Here is a 21,484-nt window from a genome sequence, read left to right on the forward strand (position 1 = left end):
ATAAGTATTACGCTCAGCGAATATTCATGTTTACAACTTTATCCCAATTCTTTGCCAGAAGGAAACATAATAAGTATTCTTTAGTAACAAAGTATAAAAATCAGGAGAGATCATGCGATGTTTTAAAAGAATATGCAAATTTCTCAATTTGTTGATAGTTCAAATTCAAAATGGCCGTCTTTCTCTATGGTTTGCAACACAACTGTTAACTTCTTCTAATAATCGAATACTACGTCATGGCGAATCCATGCGTTTCGCCCCAACTGGCCTGCTGCTGGTGTGTTCGAGTCATATTAGCGGACGTGTGAGTTTCCAGAGAAATTTCAACATTTGCAAAATGACAAAGATGTACATTACCTTGTCCTACAGAAATACCAAGTCAGCATTTCAGCCGAGGGATACCTGGCTGCCTAAAACGGTTGAAAGGTCAAGGCGTGATGTCGAGAAAATATTTTGTTTCGCTGATTCAGATTGAAATAAGGAATCAAACGACAGCAAGACCAATCGAAAAAATATTCAAATGCGATTTTCATTGTTTCGTTTGGACTTTCATTGTCAAATCATGATATACATGAGAAATATTACACTCCTTATGAAGACGCAATTACCGGAATGTTCATTGTGACGCAATGTGGTATATCTAACACATTTTATATTAATAACTACACTTACATTAATATCACGATTCTAAAAAATGAAAGCTGCGAAAACCTCGTAAAAGTTTGACCTTTTTTGCGCTCTGGGGCATATATAAAATAGAGACGATTAGATCGTGTGTCATCATTTTTATTGTGACTTTGGTTATCTAAAACACGTCATCTAGTTAGAATAGAGTGAATTGGTGTATTTGTTAAAATCTAAGAACGGTTATCGACTTGAGACTTACAGCCTTTGATTGTCTAAGAATTAAAGATAGTACAAACAAGTGACACCTGTGATATGTGAGGACTCTTAAAGAGTGCATCATTTGAAGAAACGTCATCACACCTGCAGTGTGCGGCTTGTGTTGCCATGACGTCATCACACAGCTGAAGAGTGTAGCTTGTGTTGCGATGACGTCATCGTCTTCTGGTTTTTTTCCTTCACAACGGTTTTCGGATGAACACGACAGGCTCTGATATTTGACGACTTGTTATATACGTCGCTGTCACTTTTCTGTAAACGTTTCCGAAATAATACATACTTGATTATTGATGTAAAAATACAGGCAGTGCCAAAGCAACTGTCGTATTGATGTTGTCACTGTATCTGACAATTTTTTCTAAACCTATGATATAAAATGCTCCTCTATTAAAAATAGAATTTTATTTGCTGTATACACTTACCGTGCTTTTTGTATAATTTCATAATTCTGTCTTTATCTCGCGACGGATGTTTAAAAACTACTATTTCGGAAAAAAAGACAATCACTGAAAAATGAAAAATAAACTTTCTATAAGTACACATATTAAGTTTTTTCCTTGTTTAGTACCTGAATAAAATACAATTTTTACGAAGCGTCAGTTTATCGACCCAGCGCGTTGCGATAATGTCAAAGTTCAATGGTAGCCAATGGCAGTTGATCTCATTGTCCTGCGTGATTTCAAAATCAGTGACAGGATCACCTGCTCAGTATGGACTCGGTGTGCGTTGTTTCAATGCAAACATCTAGTAAAACATTCCATCCGAAAAAAATACTCTACACTAATGCTGATTGTAATTGCTCACTTGTAAGCTAAACAAACGTAAAAACTTGAACTGATGTCATATAGAGATGTAGCACACATTTTGATTAAGTGTTTTTCGCAGGCGATTGTCAAAGCCTCTTGTACGCGAAAGGTATCGCACGTTTTGTCTCATTCTCTCTATTGTTTTGTGCTTCTAATTCATAACAATGGAGTAATTGAGAATGGTTATGGATGACAGCACCCTAGTCTGTGGTAGTTTCAAAACAAAATTAGGGTAATTGAGTTGATACCATGTCACATAAAAAGAGCGGAATATGAAGACAAAATTTAACATTCAAACTCTATAGAGCAATTAGGTATCAATCACTGTGTACACTGTATTATTATCAAGATGAAGGAAAATCTTTCTAGATCTGTGTTACAAAACTTGCGTTCGAATCTTACAACAGAAAGAATTGAAACAAGACATAAGAAGAACAAAATACATGGGTTGCCTATTTCTTGCAGTTTCTGTCACAGTGACTTTCAAAAGTCGATTTAATTTGTTCATTCTTAGCTAAAAATTCAACGTCTCCAAAAAAGAACAGAAAATACAAGAAGCCATCAGATAATAAATAAATCTCAAACTAAATTATTTTTGAAAGAGAATCGCATGCCCGATATCCATAGTGAACGTTCGATGTGAAGATAGATATGATAGAGTCCGCTTAAACAGAGTCATTTTGAGCATGCGCATTTGGTGATCTCTTCTGTGACTTTGGGTGTGAAATGATATACGTCCTGGATGAAGTACTTAACTCCCCATTCTCTCTGCCAGGCTGAAAGGGCATCACGTGTCACCACTCTATCAATGTTGAAATATTTGCCTGTATCAAGAAAGATCAAACAATTACGTCAGACAATTTTACAACTGTCGTCATACCTACAGAGATGACATATATGTTATAAATGGCATCTTAATACAGGATTTTTTAAATTTATTCATATGAAATCATTATAGCGGACTTAATATTAAAAGGAAAGTGCATTTAAGCCCTCTAGAGATATTTATTTCTTTTAAATGAGAACGAGAAAGGGAGAGAGAGAGTTGAGGGAGGGGAGGGAAGACACAGCCAGACAAACAGATAGACTGACAGACTGGGGAAAAGAGGGACAATGAAACAGACATGCCAGGATGGACATATTCACTAAGAAATTCGCTGGCAGAAATGGAACGTGCATGGGAAAGAGATTTTATGCCAACTGGAACTATATTGAGACAAGGTGGGCACACTGCAACAGAACGACATGGAGAAACAAAACTGTGAAAGGAGAGTTCCTTCCACGCTCACGGGTGCCTGTGCCATTATCAAGTTTAAAAGCTTAAAATAAAATTCCATTTGCAATTATGTGTACAAGGGTAAGACATATACTCACCAAACATGTCATCTACGTCTGTCGGTTTACAGTCATACGGCGGACCCACAAACGATTCATGGTCTAGCTGGAATAGATCAAGAAGATAGCGTCCTCCTTTCCGAAGCAGCGGCGTTATAACTTTAGCATATCTGCAAAAACATTTCATTGAAGAAAGTGAGCAAGTTTTTATAGACCAGCATTACTGTTGATAGAGGGGTGATGTGATGTGATGTGATGCCTGAGTGTTGACTGTGAGAAAATAACGATCATTTACTGGATAGAGGGCGCCATTCTTACCTCGTTCTGTCTTGAGGATCAATAGCAGCGAGAGCGCCCCTGTCCCATATGCAGTCAAAAGTACCAATTACATCTTCTGTCAGTTTAAAATAATCACAGCAGTAAATAGTAATGTCTTTGTCCTTAGCCTGAAATAAAAATTTGAACAGTTTGATGTCAGGAGTATCAATTTTAATAAGTTGTCAAACTATACAATTTTCAAACCCACTCTCTGATCATGGTTCTATAACCATTCTGCATACAAGCCTTTATCACGGACTTTATTTTCTGATTTTTGCTCTAGCATCGTGTTTGACTTCAGGTTAAGAAACACAGTAATGTGAAGACGATAGCTGCCTGCGCTGAAGCAGTCAAAAGGACCGTCATTGTTACTTTTGGTGATTTATTCCCACTATTTTATTGTTAATATCACTACAGCTTCTTGTTCTAATCCCCAAAGCATGTTGGGATACACAGTTACTCAGCTTATGATCTTAGCCAGTACATGTGTAGACTGCACTGATATTGTTGACAAGTAAATTTTGGTCAGGACTAAAATTTGAATATGGAACACAATTATATGTACCGACGCTGTGTTAGCTTGACAGGAACCTAACATGAACTTGCAATTGACATACAAATCAAAATACATTTGTTTCGAAGGACTTAAGTCAAATACGATGCAAACAAAAATCCAAGGCCAAAGTTATAGCTACTCGTGCGTTAAGACATTAACGTTTTCTCGAGGGTCTATGGTTAAGACAACACACTTAGGATACGAGAGAATCTTGGAGTTCGTCATTGCAGACAACGAGATTAACTTACCTTATACACGTCGCCTACGGTGTCTTTCAAGCTCTCTTTCGTGAATTCCAACTCATTTTCTTTGAAAAACTGTTCACATCCCTCAGCAGAACACTCATTACCGATGACGATCTGCTCTTTCTCCGCCAGCCTACAAGAGGAAACATGGAAAATTAATGTCGGAAGTTAAAGCTTAGTCAGCACGACTGTCTTTGCGTCCCGAGTTGTTGTCGTCTCAAATGTACCAAATCAGCGAAACTTAATTCTTGTAAAGGTATTTGTAGTTGATGAAAAATGTGTTTAATTGGACTCTCAATAGAAATGGAACCAATAAATTGTCTGTACTCGATTGGCTAGGGTTCTAGTAAGACATAAGTGACATAAAACGAAGTTTCGTCCTTAGTTTATGGAAATCCCAATTTCAAATTTGTAATTCCGTGTAAGCTGCTTGTATTTTCGTACTTGATTAAATGGTAGAAATAGTAACTATGACATTACACCAGTGCTTCGTTAATTTTGACGAGTTGCATTCATAGTATGATTTGATTTCTCAATAATTACCAGTTCAGATCTAAGGATTTTCCACAGAGAGGAAGAAAAACCCGTTGTTTCTTCTCCCCCTTGGTCAGCCATTCGAAGTTCTTCTCCAACATCCTGCAAAGCATAAGTGTCAAGTAATTTATCAGAAATAGTCAAACAAATTATTACATAGTGTCCCAGGACTTTAAATGAAATATCATTTATTGTCACATTTGGTCAATTTAGTTGAGATCGATGTTATAATGAAAAAAACATGCTTAAAGCTCCATAAGCTGTATCTTTTGGCTATTTTCAGAACTTTTGTTTTGTGGTTTCCCTACACTTTCTGTATTGAATCCCTAAACTGTACTTTAATTTAGTATATCAACACAATCTATATGAGTATAATCTCCATTGTTATTGTTGAAAATTGCATTCAAGTCCGGACTAGAATTCATTTGTAAACAATAAACAATGATCACTACACACATACAAGCTGTGTTGACAAAAAGAATACTTGAAATTTCAGTATGACATGTGGATTAGGGTCAGACACGGTAGTTGATATACAGAAGCAGAATACTGAAAAACTTACTACAAGTTACAGCTTATGTCCCTTTGAATGAAGTTATATGTGAAATGCAGCACATTGTTTACCGGTCGCTCAAGATCTTAGAACAGTGAATGAAACCTATAACTCGAAGGAGGAGGGCAGGGGAGGACAGGAGGGGATGGTACACTTTATAGTGTTTATTCATAGATAGTTTGGCTGCTATTCGTGAGGGGAGAGGTAATATCGACATCAGAGAGACGATCGGCAACAAAGAAACGTTGAGTAAAGAGTAAACCAGCGGTTCTAAATCGAAATACGAAGAGCAAATTGTATCTTTAAAACTAATCCTAGACTAGGTTCACTGTTTCACTGTGTTAGATCCATGCCAGAATTTTGTTCAATTTATCTTTCACACGGTACACTAGCTAGTATATTGCATTTACATTACATTATTGTCCCTAACACTTGACTGTAGTCCTAGATACTGCAACTCTTATTGTGTGAGGATGATGAAAAATCACTTACGGGTGGACTTTAGGCATATGGAACCTGGTTTGCCCTTTCTTCCATCGCTTTCGCCAGGAGTCAACACTCATGTAGCTCTCATCGTAATCACCGAACTGATTTTTCCTCTTCTTGCCCGTTCTACTCGGTTTCTCTTCGACTTCTTTGACGCCATTGTCCATGTCTTTCCCTTGTGCGACTTCAGATGACTTCTGTTTGACTTCTTGGATGCCATTTTCGACGCTTTTGCCCTGGATGTTTTCAGATCCGTTCTGAACCACCCCATTTTCCTTCGCGATTTCTGCCATGTTTTTTTATTGTAAGCTTTTCCTTACACTCACGTCTTCTTTGCGTCTAATATCTGTGAAAATTAAAGTGTTACAGTTGCACTAATTACTAACTCTTTCTCAGATATGAGACGATGCGTAATTATCAAACATACTTGCAAGGATGGTAAAATTACAGTATAATCACTGTTTCTTTGATTACAAATAATTGCTAAAACTCCCTACATCCTGGCTGTCTCAAATACTGAGTATTTGGCACCGAAAAATGAAAAGAAGCTACCAGTGTGTTCGTATACGTGTTTACGAGTTGTTTTCTAAGTCAGTATTTTTGTCACCCAGTCATGTACCCCATTCAATCAACGGAAGTCCTTTAAACCGGGGATATTTTTTTTTATTCAAGTAACCGGTTTCATCCTCCCGACTCTTCGACAGATATTCGAGAACAGCGCCCCCACTGGCTAAACAACTGCAACCGAACATTTGCGACCTTCATCGGTACGTTCACGCAATAAAACAGCGGACTTCCGATTTGATGAAAGCGGTAGCATTGGCAGTCATGGACTCGTGTTTGGCCGATGTCAGTTTGAATGATGGATCACGCTATCAATCACATTGGAACAAAATATCTCAGCAAGCCTGCGAGACGCAACAGTCGTGTACCACAGTCAGTTCGCACGGATCGATTGAAATTGACACAGCCGGACACGGCTGAAGGTGCTAATTAAGTGTAACATAGCGTCATCACGGCTTTTTAACCTGACAGTAACAAATTAGGGCCATCTATCGTTGTCAAAGCTTACATGTTAACTCACAACTCTCTGTTAGGTCTAAAGGTTGGGGACGTCCTTAAGAGCAGGCGATGACAGAAAATTGGTCTCCCGCACCGCTCTCACACACTGAAAGCCCACAGGCTACGTTGTCCATCTTCTAAACTGTAGGCAACTGAGCAAAGGGCAGCCAGCAGATGCCTATTTAAATCAAAGACCCCTTTCCGCATTTTTCCGGTCTGACACAAATTATTGACATCTAGAAAACCGTCCGACAGTGCCAAGTTTCCACCATTAAACGACTCTACTCATAAGTATGATTTGACGGACTTTAATCTACAAACTTTAAATTATAAAGATGGTTTTGGGGGAAGCGTGCATGTGTGATTTAAGAATCGATGTAATCATCGCAATTCCAGAAGTTTAACTTTTGAACTAAACACGATAAATCACCAGTCATGACGTGGATATTTTCCTTTGATTTGATAGACCGTGTTCAATTTATAAACATCGTATTTAGCTCCTCCACAATCCTCGTAATGATTATCACCACTCTTTCATTGCCATAGAATTGTTTGCTCTTTAAATCTGAAAAACATGTGCTAACGATGATGACGTAGACATAAGAAGATACCGTTTATCGTGACACTAACAAAATGTAACATTTCATGGCTTATCCATCGTAAGTCGTGTGTAGGATCTGCCTAATATTACACGTCACCACATTATCTTCTATTTCAAGTTTTGGTGCACAATTCTTAGCGATAACACTAGGGGAGTGCTCGCCAGTTACGACTCAGCATTCTGTGTGCGATATGATGTGATGTCAACCTCGATGATGGATCGGCAAAATCATCCATTCATGTCCACGAACGTGAGCCTGCTTGCGATTGAAATCCACTTGACCGTGAATTTTCTTGCTGATCGTTCACCTCGAAAATCACGTGCCAAACGTCAATAAACAGTGGCACAGAGAGAACCCAGTAGAGAGTAAAGATCAACATTGCATACCGGGCTGGCACTTTTTATTTTTATTTTTCGCTTTTGAGTTGGCATAGTTACCGCGTTCTTGTGTCTTTGCACAGACTTACAAAAAGTATTTATTGTTTGTGCTATAGTGGGGGGCAGTAAAGATGCCACGAACCCTGACATCAAAAAATACACATAAAATCGTGAATGCAATAGCTAGTACGTTGATATAAAACATACTGTGAACCAAGGCTACTGCGATGGGATATATCTATCTGTGTTCTAAATTCAAACTGCGGATAAAGTTAGCTCAAATCAGCAACACTGCAAAGGACCATTTGGAGCGATTTACACAACCTTTTGACTGTACACATGTTACATCCATAAAACTGTTAGTTTATTGTCAGCAGATACCCGCAGACACATGGCCGCATTCCGTTGCCATGCCCCTCATGATGAGTGTCCGCATTGAGAAATCGTGAGACACTGGGCGGGGCGAGCACTATTCAACTGTCGCTCTGCTCTGTGTGCGAACTGTCGTTACTGAGCAGGTGGGATAAGTGGAAACCAACGCCATCTCGTTGTCTCGCGTGTAAATAGACATTTGGCCGATGTATTTTCGAGTGTTGGTGTTATACTCACGATGAACTCGTCAGAGTGGTGTTACGGGAACACGAGGGAAATGCTATTGTGATGAACTGCCCACTCCGCTGTTTTCGGTTTAGGGCATCGTTTTGTCAATGACTTCCAGTTTATGAATACTTGGCATGTAGGCAAACTAGGGTATAGGGACTGTGCACAAATGTAGTTTGCGACGCCAAGCACAAGAACTGCCTATTGATCTTACATGTCGCAGACAAGAAAAAAAATTGAAGCCAAAACGGTGAGACAAGTAGAAAATTTTGAAGCCAAAACGGTGATGCATTTGTACGAGTCTTTCGAGCATTCCGGTACGTACGTTTACTAAAACCTCACGCAGCTAACTGTACAGGCTATTGAAGACCGGAATTTCCAATTTCCTGTACACGAAAGTGCCTATTTTGACTGTCATCTTTCCTTCTTGCAACTCATAGTACTTTTCAGAGAGAAGACTTCTTACAAATTTGCCATGATAGACGTGCACACACTGTAATAGGTCCACATGTAACCAAGGTCCCATGACAATGTACACGGAACTGGTCAATGAAAGCCACAAAGGTTTGTCGCCTTGAACATCCTGGTGTGATTACGATAATTATGTACTTCTTGAATAGTTTTGCACACGGTTTCTCTGCCCTTTACGTCTGAGATAATTACTCTTTCCAGAAGGAAAACCTTGAGTTGTACACAAACAAGGAACCAAAAACTTGTTGCTGGAGCTGTACGTCGACCCGCAGCAAGTCACGCTCTACGTTGTAAGTTCTCGGCTACCGTAATATTACCATGTGCGTAAACACCAGAGCAGGTTTTGTCACAAGGCACAAAGAGACGAGACCTATGCCAGAAGTAGGTCTTTCTGTATTAAATGTTGACATTCAACTCGATCGTTGAATTATGCGTTTCGCACATCTATCAGTAAATCTTGACCAATAAAAGTGGTTGAGATCAGTCGAAGCGGAGAAGTTCCCGACATTTCAGCATTTACTTTGTTCCGCGAACAGAGTGAGCAGTAAAGAGATGTCTTTAAATCTCCAGGCCTTTGTTTCCAATGCCTTCATACACTGTTTTCTTTTTTTCACAAGAAATCTAGTTACACCGAGTAGCGATACAGATGCAAATAGCTTGCAATTGTACTGTGAAGCAGCGGTTGACCGAACAGCGAGTCTGAGCAGCACACGACATGCGTTGTATCGGGGTCGATGCGCTTCTACTCAGAGCTGCACACATGGCCGCCTTTACACTCCGTATTTGATGCGCGTGCTGAAGTTCTTTCTAATCTACAACAGGAAATCACAAAGTTTTTTAAAGCCTATGTATGCATCACTTAATTTATCGGCAAATGTGCACGTTTTAGCAAGTACAAGCTTCGACGCACAAGTTCACCGGCCGGGTCCATATGGCGCGGGGATATCCCATTGACAAGCATTTTCAAAATCTGACCTCGGGGTCAGACAGTCTACAAAGTGGGGGAAAAAAGTTTGTCTGGTTGGCTTGCGTCTTAGTGTATTTAGGAGTAAGACTATCCCTCCTCTAAATGCCATGTACAACCATAGTAAACACCAGAGCGTTTCAGCCGTTCTGCCTGGGTGGGTCGCGCTACTCCACTGCTTAGCTGTGCTATTGAGAACATAAAACGCATTGTACATGTTTGCAACCGACAGCGGTCAGTTGTTTATATTTATCATATTATATTTCATATTTAGGCTGACCCAGGAAATGAGTTTCTTGAAGCAATACCGTATGTTTTGAGTTCAAGATCTGTGCGGTATTTTATGTCAGTCAGGACATGCCGATTTTAGGTCACAGATCAAATGGAAATTAAAGAATCTGAGACTATGACTGTGTGGTTTCTTTAGTATCGATCCTGCGAGGTGAAATTTTCGTCTGATCACGGAAACGGTAGCCCGGGAAAGTTATAGTTGCTCGCTATAGCATTTGTGAAGGGGATAATGTATAGAGAGCCGGTCACACTTGTGTCCCAGTTGGATAAGTTGGCCGCCTTTTGGTGTGAAAAGTTCACGGGGCCATCGACTCAAGAGGGCATAGGTTTCGTCGGAAATTTGATTGGAGTGAGCGACATTCACGATGCCTGACACGCTGTCAACCGAGGGAAATTTGGTATGAAATATATATTTTGCACAATCGAAATCAAACCGACTTGGGGAAAAAACTTTGAATTCCACCGATGTTCCTTTTTGTCTCTCATAAAAATGAAGGACTGCATCCAACGTCAGCAACCGGTGTAACTTCATCTTCATCAGTCACTGACAATTGTATTTTAAACATGAAGGCACATTCTGTTATCGAGATAATGAAAGATACCCACCTGGAATATTGAAGAAGTTCAAGATATTCTCAGGGTCCAATGAGTCCTTGGAAATATTCCGATATGCTGGCGTCTTGATTTGGTGTTCACTGGGGCCAGCTGATCAGGCTGCCAGCTGCTGTATGTAATGCGCTCTATTAAGAGAGCTTCTTTTAAACATTTGCACCTCATGAAATATTCATGAGCGTCCTTTTGTCCCGACCAGGCTTGTCTTCGGACCGTGCCACCATGCGGCAAAAGTGTGGGGGACGTACGGAGCGTGAACCGACTGGGACAGGACACTTTCACTGATATGCGTGGGAGGAGGAAGGAGATCTTCCTTGTATCTTACAGGTGTTTAATGTCAACAGGAAGTACGTGCGGCAGGGATCCGGAAAATATGGGATGAAAAATTGATTTTGTTTTACGGTAATTTATTATTCTTAGTAATGAAAGGATACAGTCATTTTAACTTTTTTTTTTCAACGCCTTCCAGATAAACGTCTTTCTTGAAATTTTGTTTAACAAGACTTAATACATCATTAAATGATCAAAACTTTCATATTTGCCTTCATTTTATTAATTATCCTGTATTGACCTTCCATTTGTTTCAAGTGATGTCCTGTCCCCCAGCACATATCATCTCCCATGGGTTCCGCTCCCTTCCACAGTAGTGGTACAACCGTGTACATAGAAAAGCCAGATGAATGGAACTCCAAGGGGCGGGAGACGTCCGCCACTACGCAGTAAATGGACAATATCAGTTGAAAGGCTGAGGGGAAAATACCACCCCGCTAGAGCGAGGAAACACAAAGAAGATTCCGAAAGCTTTTTGTGAATTGCAAAGGGAAAATTTCCTGCAAAGTCATGACGTCATCACCCATTCATTGCAGACCTATGCTTTAAGTCCTGTACGTCTGATGTGGATACTAGCGTTCAGCGCAGTAGTTGTAGCAAAACAACAGGATCGGGTAAAAAGGCGCTTGACTGGAGATTGATTTTTAGTGGCTCTAAAAAGGAATGGTTGTAAATGAAAAGAGGCTAATGTAAACAAGCTGAGACGGAAGACCTATTTTTCCGATGAAATGTCACGTCAGTGCCAACGATCTGCTTACGTTGGCGTGAAATCGCTGGACCTGGTTTCCCTTAAGCTACTTTGCGGCCAAATAAAAATATTAGATTCGATGTAAATACTGCTATTATTGCGTGTGTTTGCGTCATACTGATGTACGCCGGTCATGTGCAGTGAGATTTGTATATAGAAGCGGAACTTGTAAAAGAGAAACAACTTTAAAAATTCACTATTGATTCCAAAACTGTTTTTTCTTCTTTCTATTTTACTTTTGACTTTACATTTCAATCTGTTATGTATTTTTGCTTTACAGATGTTTTGTAACTTTTGAGATCATCATGAGTTATTAGAAATATGGTTTCGTTCTTCCGAATATATTATGTTGCTCAATATTTTCTCTTCTTAACATCTAACATTTTGATAACCTAGAGTAAAAAAAATTGGCAGTTTTTCGTTTCTGATATTTTCAATAATTTAATTTCCACTTCATTGTCTCTCTGTAATGTTGTAAATCATCACAAAATTTCAATACTTTCTTAAGACCTAAAAATCTTTTTTATTCTTCTGCTTCTAACACCAAACAACAGCGACAAAACAGTCACCCATGTCAAAAGAGGCCTTTCTTCGTTTGCAATTTTACAGTATTTTCTCTGAAGCATTCTCCTGGATTAACGCCATGATTATATTCAATACTTGTCAGATGCTTTCGTTTAAATGACGCACAAGGCAGAGTGAATAGTCGACATGCGATCACTACGTAGTGTGTGCTGGTCCACAGTAAAACCTCGCATTGCTGTCATTGGCTAAGCATGAAGGAAATGTTGTGACATCACCCAAATCCTTGTATATCGTCATTGTTATCATCGTCGTCGCCATCGTCATTGTTATCATCATCATCGTCGTCTACGCCGCCGTAGTCGTCATCATCATCATCATCATCATCATCATCATCATCATCATCATCATCATAACCATCATCATCATCATCATCATCATCATCACCACCACCACACAATGTTATTATCAATGATATCAGTCATTTTATCTAGCTTCAATAAATAACAGATGTATTTCAGTCTATATGTCTTAAAAAACGAAAATACTTCGATTTGAAATTATAACCGTCAAGCAGAGAAAATGAATTCAAAAAGAGAATCGAACACAATAATATTTGCAAAAACTTGATGATCATGTGTTTTCAAGGCATACAATATCAGCAAATATAGGCCTGTACACAGAATTTCTTAGCCTTATCTATTTCAGAAGCCTAGAAGTGTATTGCTCGTAAAACACAAAATTGTCCTTGACTCGAAAACATAGCTTTGTCAAGGTGTATATGGTCATTATAATAAAATTCAGGGACGATGTTCTCATTAAAAAGACTAATCGCTATTCTTATTTCCGACAAGGACCTGTCGGAAGGTACGTTCCTGTTTGTTACGCCGCTATGTTTTTGTTTTGAAAGCAGCGGCGGCGGAAAAAGCAAGCCCGTAAATTTCGTCAAAGTCGTAAAACTTTCTCATCGGTAAACTGTCTGTGGTTCCCATGCCCCGAGGCTTGCTTGCGTAGTATCTGGACGAATACATTCAGTGACTCACAAACAGGATGGGCTCAAGGAGTACTGAGGCAAAGGTCAAAGGTCGTGACCCGAGGTTGATGGTGCGTATTATGTGGCTCGTTTCGTGGTAAAGTCAAAATGTCACACTGCAAGAGCTGGAAAGTGTTTACAAGGCAGATTGAAAAGGGTATTTTGTAAGTCTTAAAAACACAAATCATAAATATTTCTCCATATAATCACGTTCTTTGGGAACCCTAACTTACCGTGGTTGGTTTAACAAGTGTAAAACATAATATTCTCTTTTACTCATTATGAGTGTTACAGTGGTAAATGGCATCGGTTTATAACCAGAACTCTCGAGTTCTAAATCAGTGACATTAAATTGGCTAATCATTTTTTTATCCTGAAATCAATGAATGGAAGTCGAAATATGGGAAAATTTTACTATTTCATCGGTTCACGTGACCATTTACATTAAACTATTTAGTCGCAAAATTTCGAGTGTGGGATATTGTGGTTTTCTATATTTTCCATTTTAGTTTGTGATTGATAGTATTTTGTTCCTTTTCAATGAAAATTTGGATCACTGGGTGTTATCAGGCTGTTTTTGTTCTCTTCCCGGATTGGATCGCATAGTTTGTATTCTTCTCATTCATTAAAAATGCACTAGATGCAGTTTTCCAGGCTATATGATTGTTGCTACGCACTCCTTCATTAAAAATTTACAAGACGTGATTTTAAAACTCCCGACTCAGAGGCTCTTAGCATTTCTTGGGACGCCGATGAGGCTGACGGTTTTACAAGCAAAATACGAGAACTTAAAGATATATTACAAAATCTATGAAATCTTATTAGCAAAGTACGAGACCTTTATGACGTCATCAGGGAAATATGAATCATGACGTCACAGGTGACGAGGCGGTGTGTGACGAGTTTACGGTAAACGTCAATCATAATAATGAAATCCATGAAAGTCTGAGAAGTTCTCAGAGTTTACAATGATTATATAAATAAGCCATAGGAAGAGTAGGCATGCAGCCAGTAATTTATTCATTATTTGTTTATTTATTTATTTATGTATTCATTCATTCATTCATTCATTCATAGTTGACGTATTTAAAAGAATAGTTCTGAAAGAATAATTTTGACAGAGTGCTGTGTCCTCGATTTACGACGTAATTTCAGTAAAGCACAGCACGGATCACGGCTATGAATATAATCATATATTTGTTTCTCGTTTAGGTATCATTTCTTACATTTACTCAGATTGACCTTGACGTAACGTGTACGTAAAGTGTGTGTTACCTCACAAGCAGCAAAGCTAGGGACACAACCTTGAAGAATTTTTATATGTATGCATTTGCGGCTTGTTTCACATCAGCCGTCTCCGTAACTTTAATGCATGTTTATGATTATTGCAAATGTTCGCAGGACACTATTTACACTGTTCATAGGCGGGAAAAGTCACTTGGGCCATACCATGCCATGACTGATAGTTTGTGAAGAAAACTGAAAGTGTACGGTAGAAATTCCTGAATGAACTCAGCAAATGCAAATTCTGTTAATCATGTTCATATATTGTATATGCAATCTTCTTGATACTATTATACTAAAACACACAAATATATTTAGTAATTAGTAAAGAGTATATGACCTGTAAATGACGTCATTAATATTTAAAGAGCCTCTGTATAGTTTTAGTATGGTATCCAAGTTCTGGGTTATCGTACCAAAACTACTACAGCATCTATCATTATGATTCCATTTGAATAGCTGTGATTGATTCGCAACTTTTGTTATTTTTCAGGGCGGAGAGTATACGGCCTTGATAATCTTGTAGTTCGTAATCTCCAATACGTAAAAGTGCATCACATTAAATTTCATATGAAGTAAAATACTGGACAGACGCAGGACGACTGTCAGAAAATCTCGCATGCTTGCCAGACCACAGACGATGTTGAAAAGTATGTGACAGCTACTGTACCACACAAAAAGTTTGTGAACTGCCCGAGGGAGACGATGCCCCGTCTAACTCATTACCATTTATCAAAATCACGCAATTGTAGATCACTCTTGTTATAGGTCATATAGTTAGCTTGATGGACGATATTTACTCTGTGTAATAGGCTGAGACACACAGTCTGTATAGCATAGGACGATCTGAAAGACGTTAGTTACAACCAGCAGGCCAAGATTACCATGTTCAAGGTTACTGTCCACTGAGCATTCGGAACGCCGGTCACAAGTGAACGACCGAATCTACAGCATACTTGTGGGTGACACGAATGCTTTTAAACAGTGTGTCAGACGATAAAATTTACGAGATGAAATGAGGTCGAGCCTCTATCGTATGCATCCTTGACGGAAACTTGTACATGTGCCAATCAACACATATATCACCATGGCTATACACACAGAATAATAGCAAGTTTCTCTCAGTTTTTATTAAGCTAGAACGCACCTCGAGGACAGATAGTCGGACTCTCAAATTTCTACAATTCTTTTCTGATCTACCGATTGTTGGGGCCCATTTTAAAGCTCATGGGGAAAGAAAAACTTTCGCTGGCTTAGTTTTTTCGAAAAAAAAAATTTTTTTCCGCCATAGAGTCAACACGGGGGGGGGGGGGGGGCGGCCATTTTGAATTACAAATATCGCAAAATGTTGTGTAATTTGTTTCGCTAGTTTCAAACTTTGCACGGTGTTCCTAGATTCCTAGATTTTTTTATTGTTGATTTGGTAAGAGAGTGGTTGAAAGTTTCATTCACGAAAGTTTGAGCAAAAATCTAAGTTTTTCTCTTTCGAGGCGCATACTACCTTAAGCAATGCAAAATGACATTGGATGTACAATGTATTCATCGGAATCTGATGTATAACTTGAACTTGATTGGAGACAATACTGAGAAAACGGAGAAGGTAACCATATCGTGATTGAAATTACCTGTCGTTTGCTGTGCGCTATGCATACACAATGAAATCAATATTTGAGCAACCTGTTGCCTACATTGAAACGTATTGTGATATTCGACAGAATCAATCTAATCTCTCTTTTTTTCAGACACCAAGTACGGTACACAAACGAGTAAAAGTGGGCGTGCGTGGCTTTCGCGAGTTAAAGTGAAATTGCTGAAAACATTGCAGTTTCGATTCTCTCATACTTTATTCGACACACTTCTTCTTCATCGATCTCTTCTGCCGTTTGTTTTGCCCTTTTCTTTTAACAATATTTCATTCTGTTCTGTTATGATGTCTTCCGTCAGTTTATCTTCTGCTGTCAGTTATTTTTTAAACAAGATTATATAACTTCTCTGGTCATATTGGCATATCACAAATTGAAAGTAGTGCTTATACAAGTTGTATCCGGCTTGACGTCCATTTCCACTCACAAAGGGTCATGTTGGACGCTGCGATAAGTTATCGCAGTCAGAAATCTTTGTCCTAACGATCAAATTACAAGCTTTAAGGAAAGCTTTAGCCTGGATACACACAAGTCCATTATAATTACCATACCAGACAGACGATAACCTTGATGTTGCTTTATTTTTTTGTATTCAGGGATTGACGCTTTATATCGTCTGTGCCAAAGAGTACGTCTGACTGTAAAAAAACCGAAGGTTAAAATCATCACCTGATACTTCGTAAAGAGTCCTGTACATCATACAAGAAAGTTTTTTGGATCACGAAAACTTCGACAATTAAGTAGGGACATTGAGATTTCTAGCTCCATGAGTTTAGCGACACCGACGGAGCTATATGTGTGCGCAGACTGGAAAGGAACGAACGGGTTCAGAAACATAAACACTGAACACTTGGCTGAGATTCGTCGTTATCGTTGATACTCTGATCCAATAGGATAGAGACATTGTCAAGACAATAAAGCGATTAAAGGAAATTTCAATTCATTTTTGCCAAGAATAGTGTGACACACAACTTTACAACTTTTCAGGGATACAACTGTTGTATTTGTACAAAGTCGGTCTTTTTTTCTAATATTTCTAATGTATTGTTAATTGCATGGTATTGGGAGAGTCGAAATACGTTCAGTGCTGGGATGTGTGTACACGACATCGCCAATCCAAAATGTCGTTCAAATATCAGAGCATCTTCAAAATAGGTTTACTTGAAAGCAATTGTAAGGAAAGGTATAACTTAACAGAGAGATTTTATATGTTATATAAAGGAACCACAACTACACGAGTTATACCTGTACGAGTTGTGCATGTGTGTATTCGCATATTGCGTGGAATGAAATCTGAGAGACAGATATGTATAAAAAGAAGGAGAGGGGGGAAAGAGACAAACAGATGAAAAGAGAGGGGGACTGCGAGGCAGAGACGAAGACAGACAGAAAGAGAGAGCCACATAGATATAGAGAGATTTTGTGACATAAAGGCAGACAGAGAGACACGGGGAGAGGGGTCAGTACATCATCGGGACACCCAACACGATCAGGGGACAAAAACGACTGGTAAGAATTTTAATTGAGCAGTTTAACAGGGACAGTGAATGAGTAAGTTTGCGTGCAGAATAAAATAAATCAACGGACAGAGGTAAATATAGGAAACTACGGGGAAATGGGCGGACAAGGTTGACGAAATATATATATGGATGAAACAAGCCAAGACTAATACGTGTGTGAGTGAAAAAGAAATGATTAGATCTGGTAGGGGGTGGGTCAGGTACGGAATCGTCAGAGTACACGTTGAATGGTTGTGCAAGTGAACATAATATTAGCAGCACCACAAGTACAAAACATTCTGTAAACCACACAAGACAAAGGTATGAAAGATCTCCAGGGGCTAAATCTTTTGTAGCACCTTCATCAACATCCGGTCTTGCCTCCTGACAGTCTCCGATTGAATGGAAGTCTTGGCAGAGTTTCAACATTGTACATCATTAGCCGAATTACTGAGATCTCAACAGCGATCAACACCCCGCTGCACTTCACGTACTCGGTGAAACGAAAACATAGCCCAGCTTCACTGACGAAAATTGTCCTGCAACGTGTACTGCAATATATTCCTGTCAGATTGAGAGAAAATGACAAGATCAATACATCGACTCCAGGCGGGGTAGTTAGATATTCAAAATATTGCTTGATAAATTTGTCACTCTTCAGACGAATGGATTGATGAATGAATGAGTGAGTGAGTGAGTGAGTGAGTGAGTGAGTGAGTGAGTGAGTGAGTGAGTGAGTGAGTGAGTGAGTGAATGAGTGAGTGAGTGAGTGAGTGAGTGAGTGAGTGAGTGAGGAAGCCAATGAATAAATGAACGGAGAGGTTGATTGATTGGTGGATAGATGAATGAATTAATTTATGAATGGATCAAATGGAAGGATGAAAGAATGAAGGAATGAATAAATGACTAAGTGAGTCTGAATGAATGAATGAATGGCTGAATGAATTATTAAGAGCGAGGTAGGTAAGGTAGAAGTTGTATGCATAGATAGATATTAAAGATGAATGAATGGATAAGTATATGGGGTTTGTAGGTAGGTGGATTGGCTAGTACACATATACACACATACACTTATACACATACATACATACATACATACATACATACATACATACATACATACATACATACATACATACATACATACATACATACATACATACATACATACATACATACATACATACATACATACATACATACATACATACATACATACATACATACATACATACATACATACATACATACATACATACATACATACATACATACATACATACATACATACATACATACATACATACATACATACATACATACATACATAGCTTGAAAAGATCCTTCGATAGAAAGATATATTTAGATGAACTGGACAGATCACTCGATCAGTTTATTTAAAGATCAATCAATTGTTACATAGATTCAATTGTTCCATCATGGATAAAAATATTATACCCAGGTAGATAATCGAATTGTTAAAGTTTCAATGAGCTATTTAGTACCTTGCACAAACGGCATGAGGCTCATTAGTTTGATATTTACTGAATCATTCAATGGCGAGAATAAGAACCCAAAAAATGCCAGTCGGTAAGACTATAGGCTAACCGTTTGTCAACTGATGTATTGTTAACAAAATCGTTTGGCAACAGAAACGCGAGGTCACCATCACGTACATGTTAAACGGGTTCCAGGTTGACGGAAAGAAGTTCCTTGCGACAACAACACATTGTTAAAGTGAAGAACAATAAAGTCAACTTTGACCCTATTGAATGTGTTGACATTTCGAGATGCTTCGTCTGTCTTCTACCGTGACTTAGGATTTGAAGAAGAATTGTTTTATACGTCATAACTTCAAATAATCGGTTGGATAATCCAAACTTTTTCTAAATAATTTCTCTGGATATAGCGTAAATGCAAACTCCAAATAATCCTTGATATTATCAATTTAGTCGCATAATCCGAGTCAGAAAGCAAAATGTCTGTACTTATTGACGTCTCCGCCAGACGAGTCAAAACTGAAGGTATGGACAATTGTAGTGCATACGGTGTGGGAATATACGGGTAAACTGCTGTCGTTACGAAACGAAACTACTTGAGACAAGTCTGGACAAGTCATGCAAGCCATTCTCTAATCTTGGCACGGAGGGAAAAAAAACAAGGAAGGAGGCGATCGAACAATAAGCAATTGTCTTTCAAGGGCATTGTCTTGTGTATTGCTTTGTTCTGAAAGAAGGTAAATTGCACAGTACATAAACAAGTTATCGAACCAGTTTCAGCTTTACTGTTGGGCAACTTGAGCTCCGACTGCTGCAGTGAATCAAGAACATTAACCATGGCCACAAACAACAACTAGACGCGGAGTTCTTGTTTATTGAGAAATGTGTAGACCATTTTAATTCAATTTAAAAGAACGGTCTTTGTTTCAATGTGCACTTTTCCTTTATCGCAATTCCGTGAAAAACGATGACAGACTTGGCCTTAGCAGAGAATTACGCGACACGCTGAGAGTGTGTTCCATACGATGAATTTTACGGCCATTAGTTTGCATGAACTCGAATTACAATATTTCATTTTTTCTGGTATATTAAACATGCCTGACACCCATTCATGGATTCACAAAGCTGATGTACACATCTTATTTGAATATGAGCATTACAAATCAGCCACGCTGGGGTTTTAATGTTAGACAGATTTTCTTTTAAATCGTGATGTTTTATATTACAAACGAACACTATTGGGAGGTATGTTTGTGACAGAGATCGTCACCTTGCACGCTATTCTCTCAATGAAAAAAACTTCAAGTACAATTCTTTTCAAAAAATAAGATGAATTCCTTTCCATTCACTCCGAGGGACACGTTGAACCGCGGTCTTCATACATAAATTGAACGACTTCGGACATAAATTCATAACTCTCATACGATATTAGCAAAGAAATATCAGGCTATTCAGATTGTATTATATTTGCTTAAACATTTAATTTCTAAACGTCTACTTTTCCTTACCTCTGGCGACATGTTTAAATGCCCATGGATAAGCTACTACTTTCAGTGTCATTTTTGCGAGTTTACTTTCAAATGAATGCCAGATCATTGAGAATGTGTACGCATGTTTCAGGCCAATTGAAATCATTAACTGCATTTGAAAGTTTGAAGAAATAAATATGTACCACAGGTGCCGCACTCAAATATGGTCGCCTTAACGCAAATATTGCAATAAAGATATTGACATTTTGTATATATACACTCCAATCCAAACAGGCCACTTGAATCACGTGACGTTACCTGTCTTCAAATGGGTGCTCAGTGTATCCTCTATTCTTTGTAATGTGACAAATCATTGTAAATGGCGGGAAATTCAAAATTACATGAAAACTGTTCAATGTACCCGTTGTTCTGTCACTGATGAACGTTGTGGCAATATAATAAATATTACTGAGTTTAGTGGTTACAATTCCAAGGTAATCGGAGAAATTGCAAGATACTTCGATGTCAACAAGCAACACAAAGGATATGCAGCGGCTCATCAGCCTGTGTTCACTATAACGTTCACGATAGATATGAAGAGATGAACCTCGGGTCCAAAATAGCTGTATAGATCTTATTAAGGCAAAAATTAAATATTCTTTAGATTTGAACTTCCGACCAAGGGAATCACCGTCATATTTAGATGTACTTGTAAAAAATTAACTTTTACTCTATGTGTTAT

At 38.6% G+C, this 21,484-nt stretch overlaps 1 protein-coding gene and 1 long non-coding RNA gene across 2 annotated transcripts; one reads left to right on the forward strand and one right to left on the reverse strand.

Moving 5' to 3' along the window:
- Positions 1-770: 770 nt before the first annotated feature.
- On the reverse strand, positions 771-11,473 carry LOC139132959 (probable thiopurine S-methyltransferase). Its single transcript, XM_070699297.1, has 7 exons — positions 10,710-11,473; positions 5,743-6,082; positions 4,707-4,799; positions 4,167-4,296; positions 3,363-3,490; positions 3,084-3,214; positions 771-2,533 (listed from the first exon to the last, which is right to left on the reverse strand). The coding sequence occupies exons 2-7, from the start codon at positions 6,027-6,029 to the stop codon at positions 2,385-2,387; spliced, it is 918 nt and encodes a 305-aa protein (XP_070555398.1). The 5' UTR covers positions 6,030-6,082; positions 10,710-11,473; the 3' UTR covers positions 771-2,384.
- On the forward strand, positions 10,945-12,133 carry LOC139132960 (uncharacterized). The gene is made up of 2 exons (XR_011552506.1): positions 10,945-11,117; positions 11,304-12,133. It is a non-coding gene; the product is annotated as an uncharacterized lncRNA (long non-coding RNA).
- The last annotated feature ends 9,351 nt before the right edge of the window (positions 12,134-21,484 follow it).

Source organism: Ptychodera flava, chromosome 5, assembly GCF_041260155.1.
Source record: "Ptychodera flava strain L36383 chromosome 5, AS_Pfla_20210202, whole genome shotgun sequence".
Taxonomy (NCBI): domain Eukaryota; kingdom Metazoa; phylum Hemichordata; class Enteropneusta; family Ptychoderidae; genus Ptychodera; species Ptychodera flava.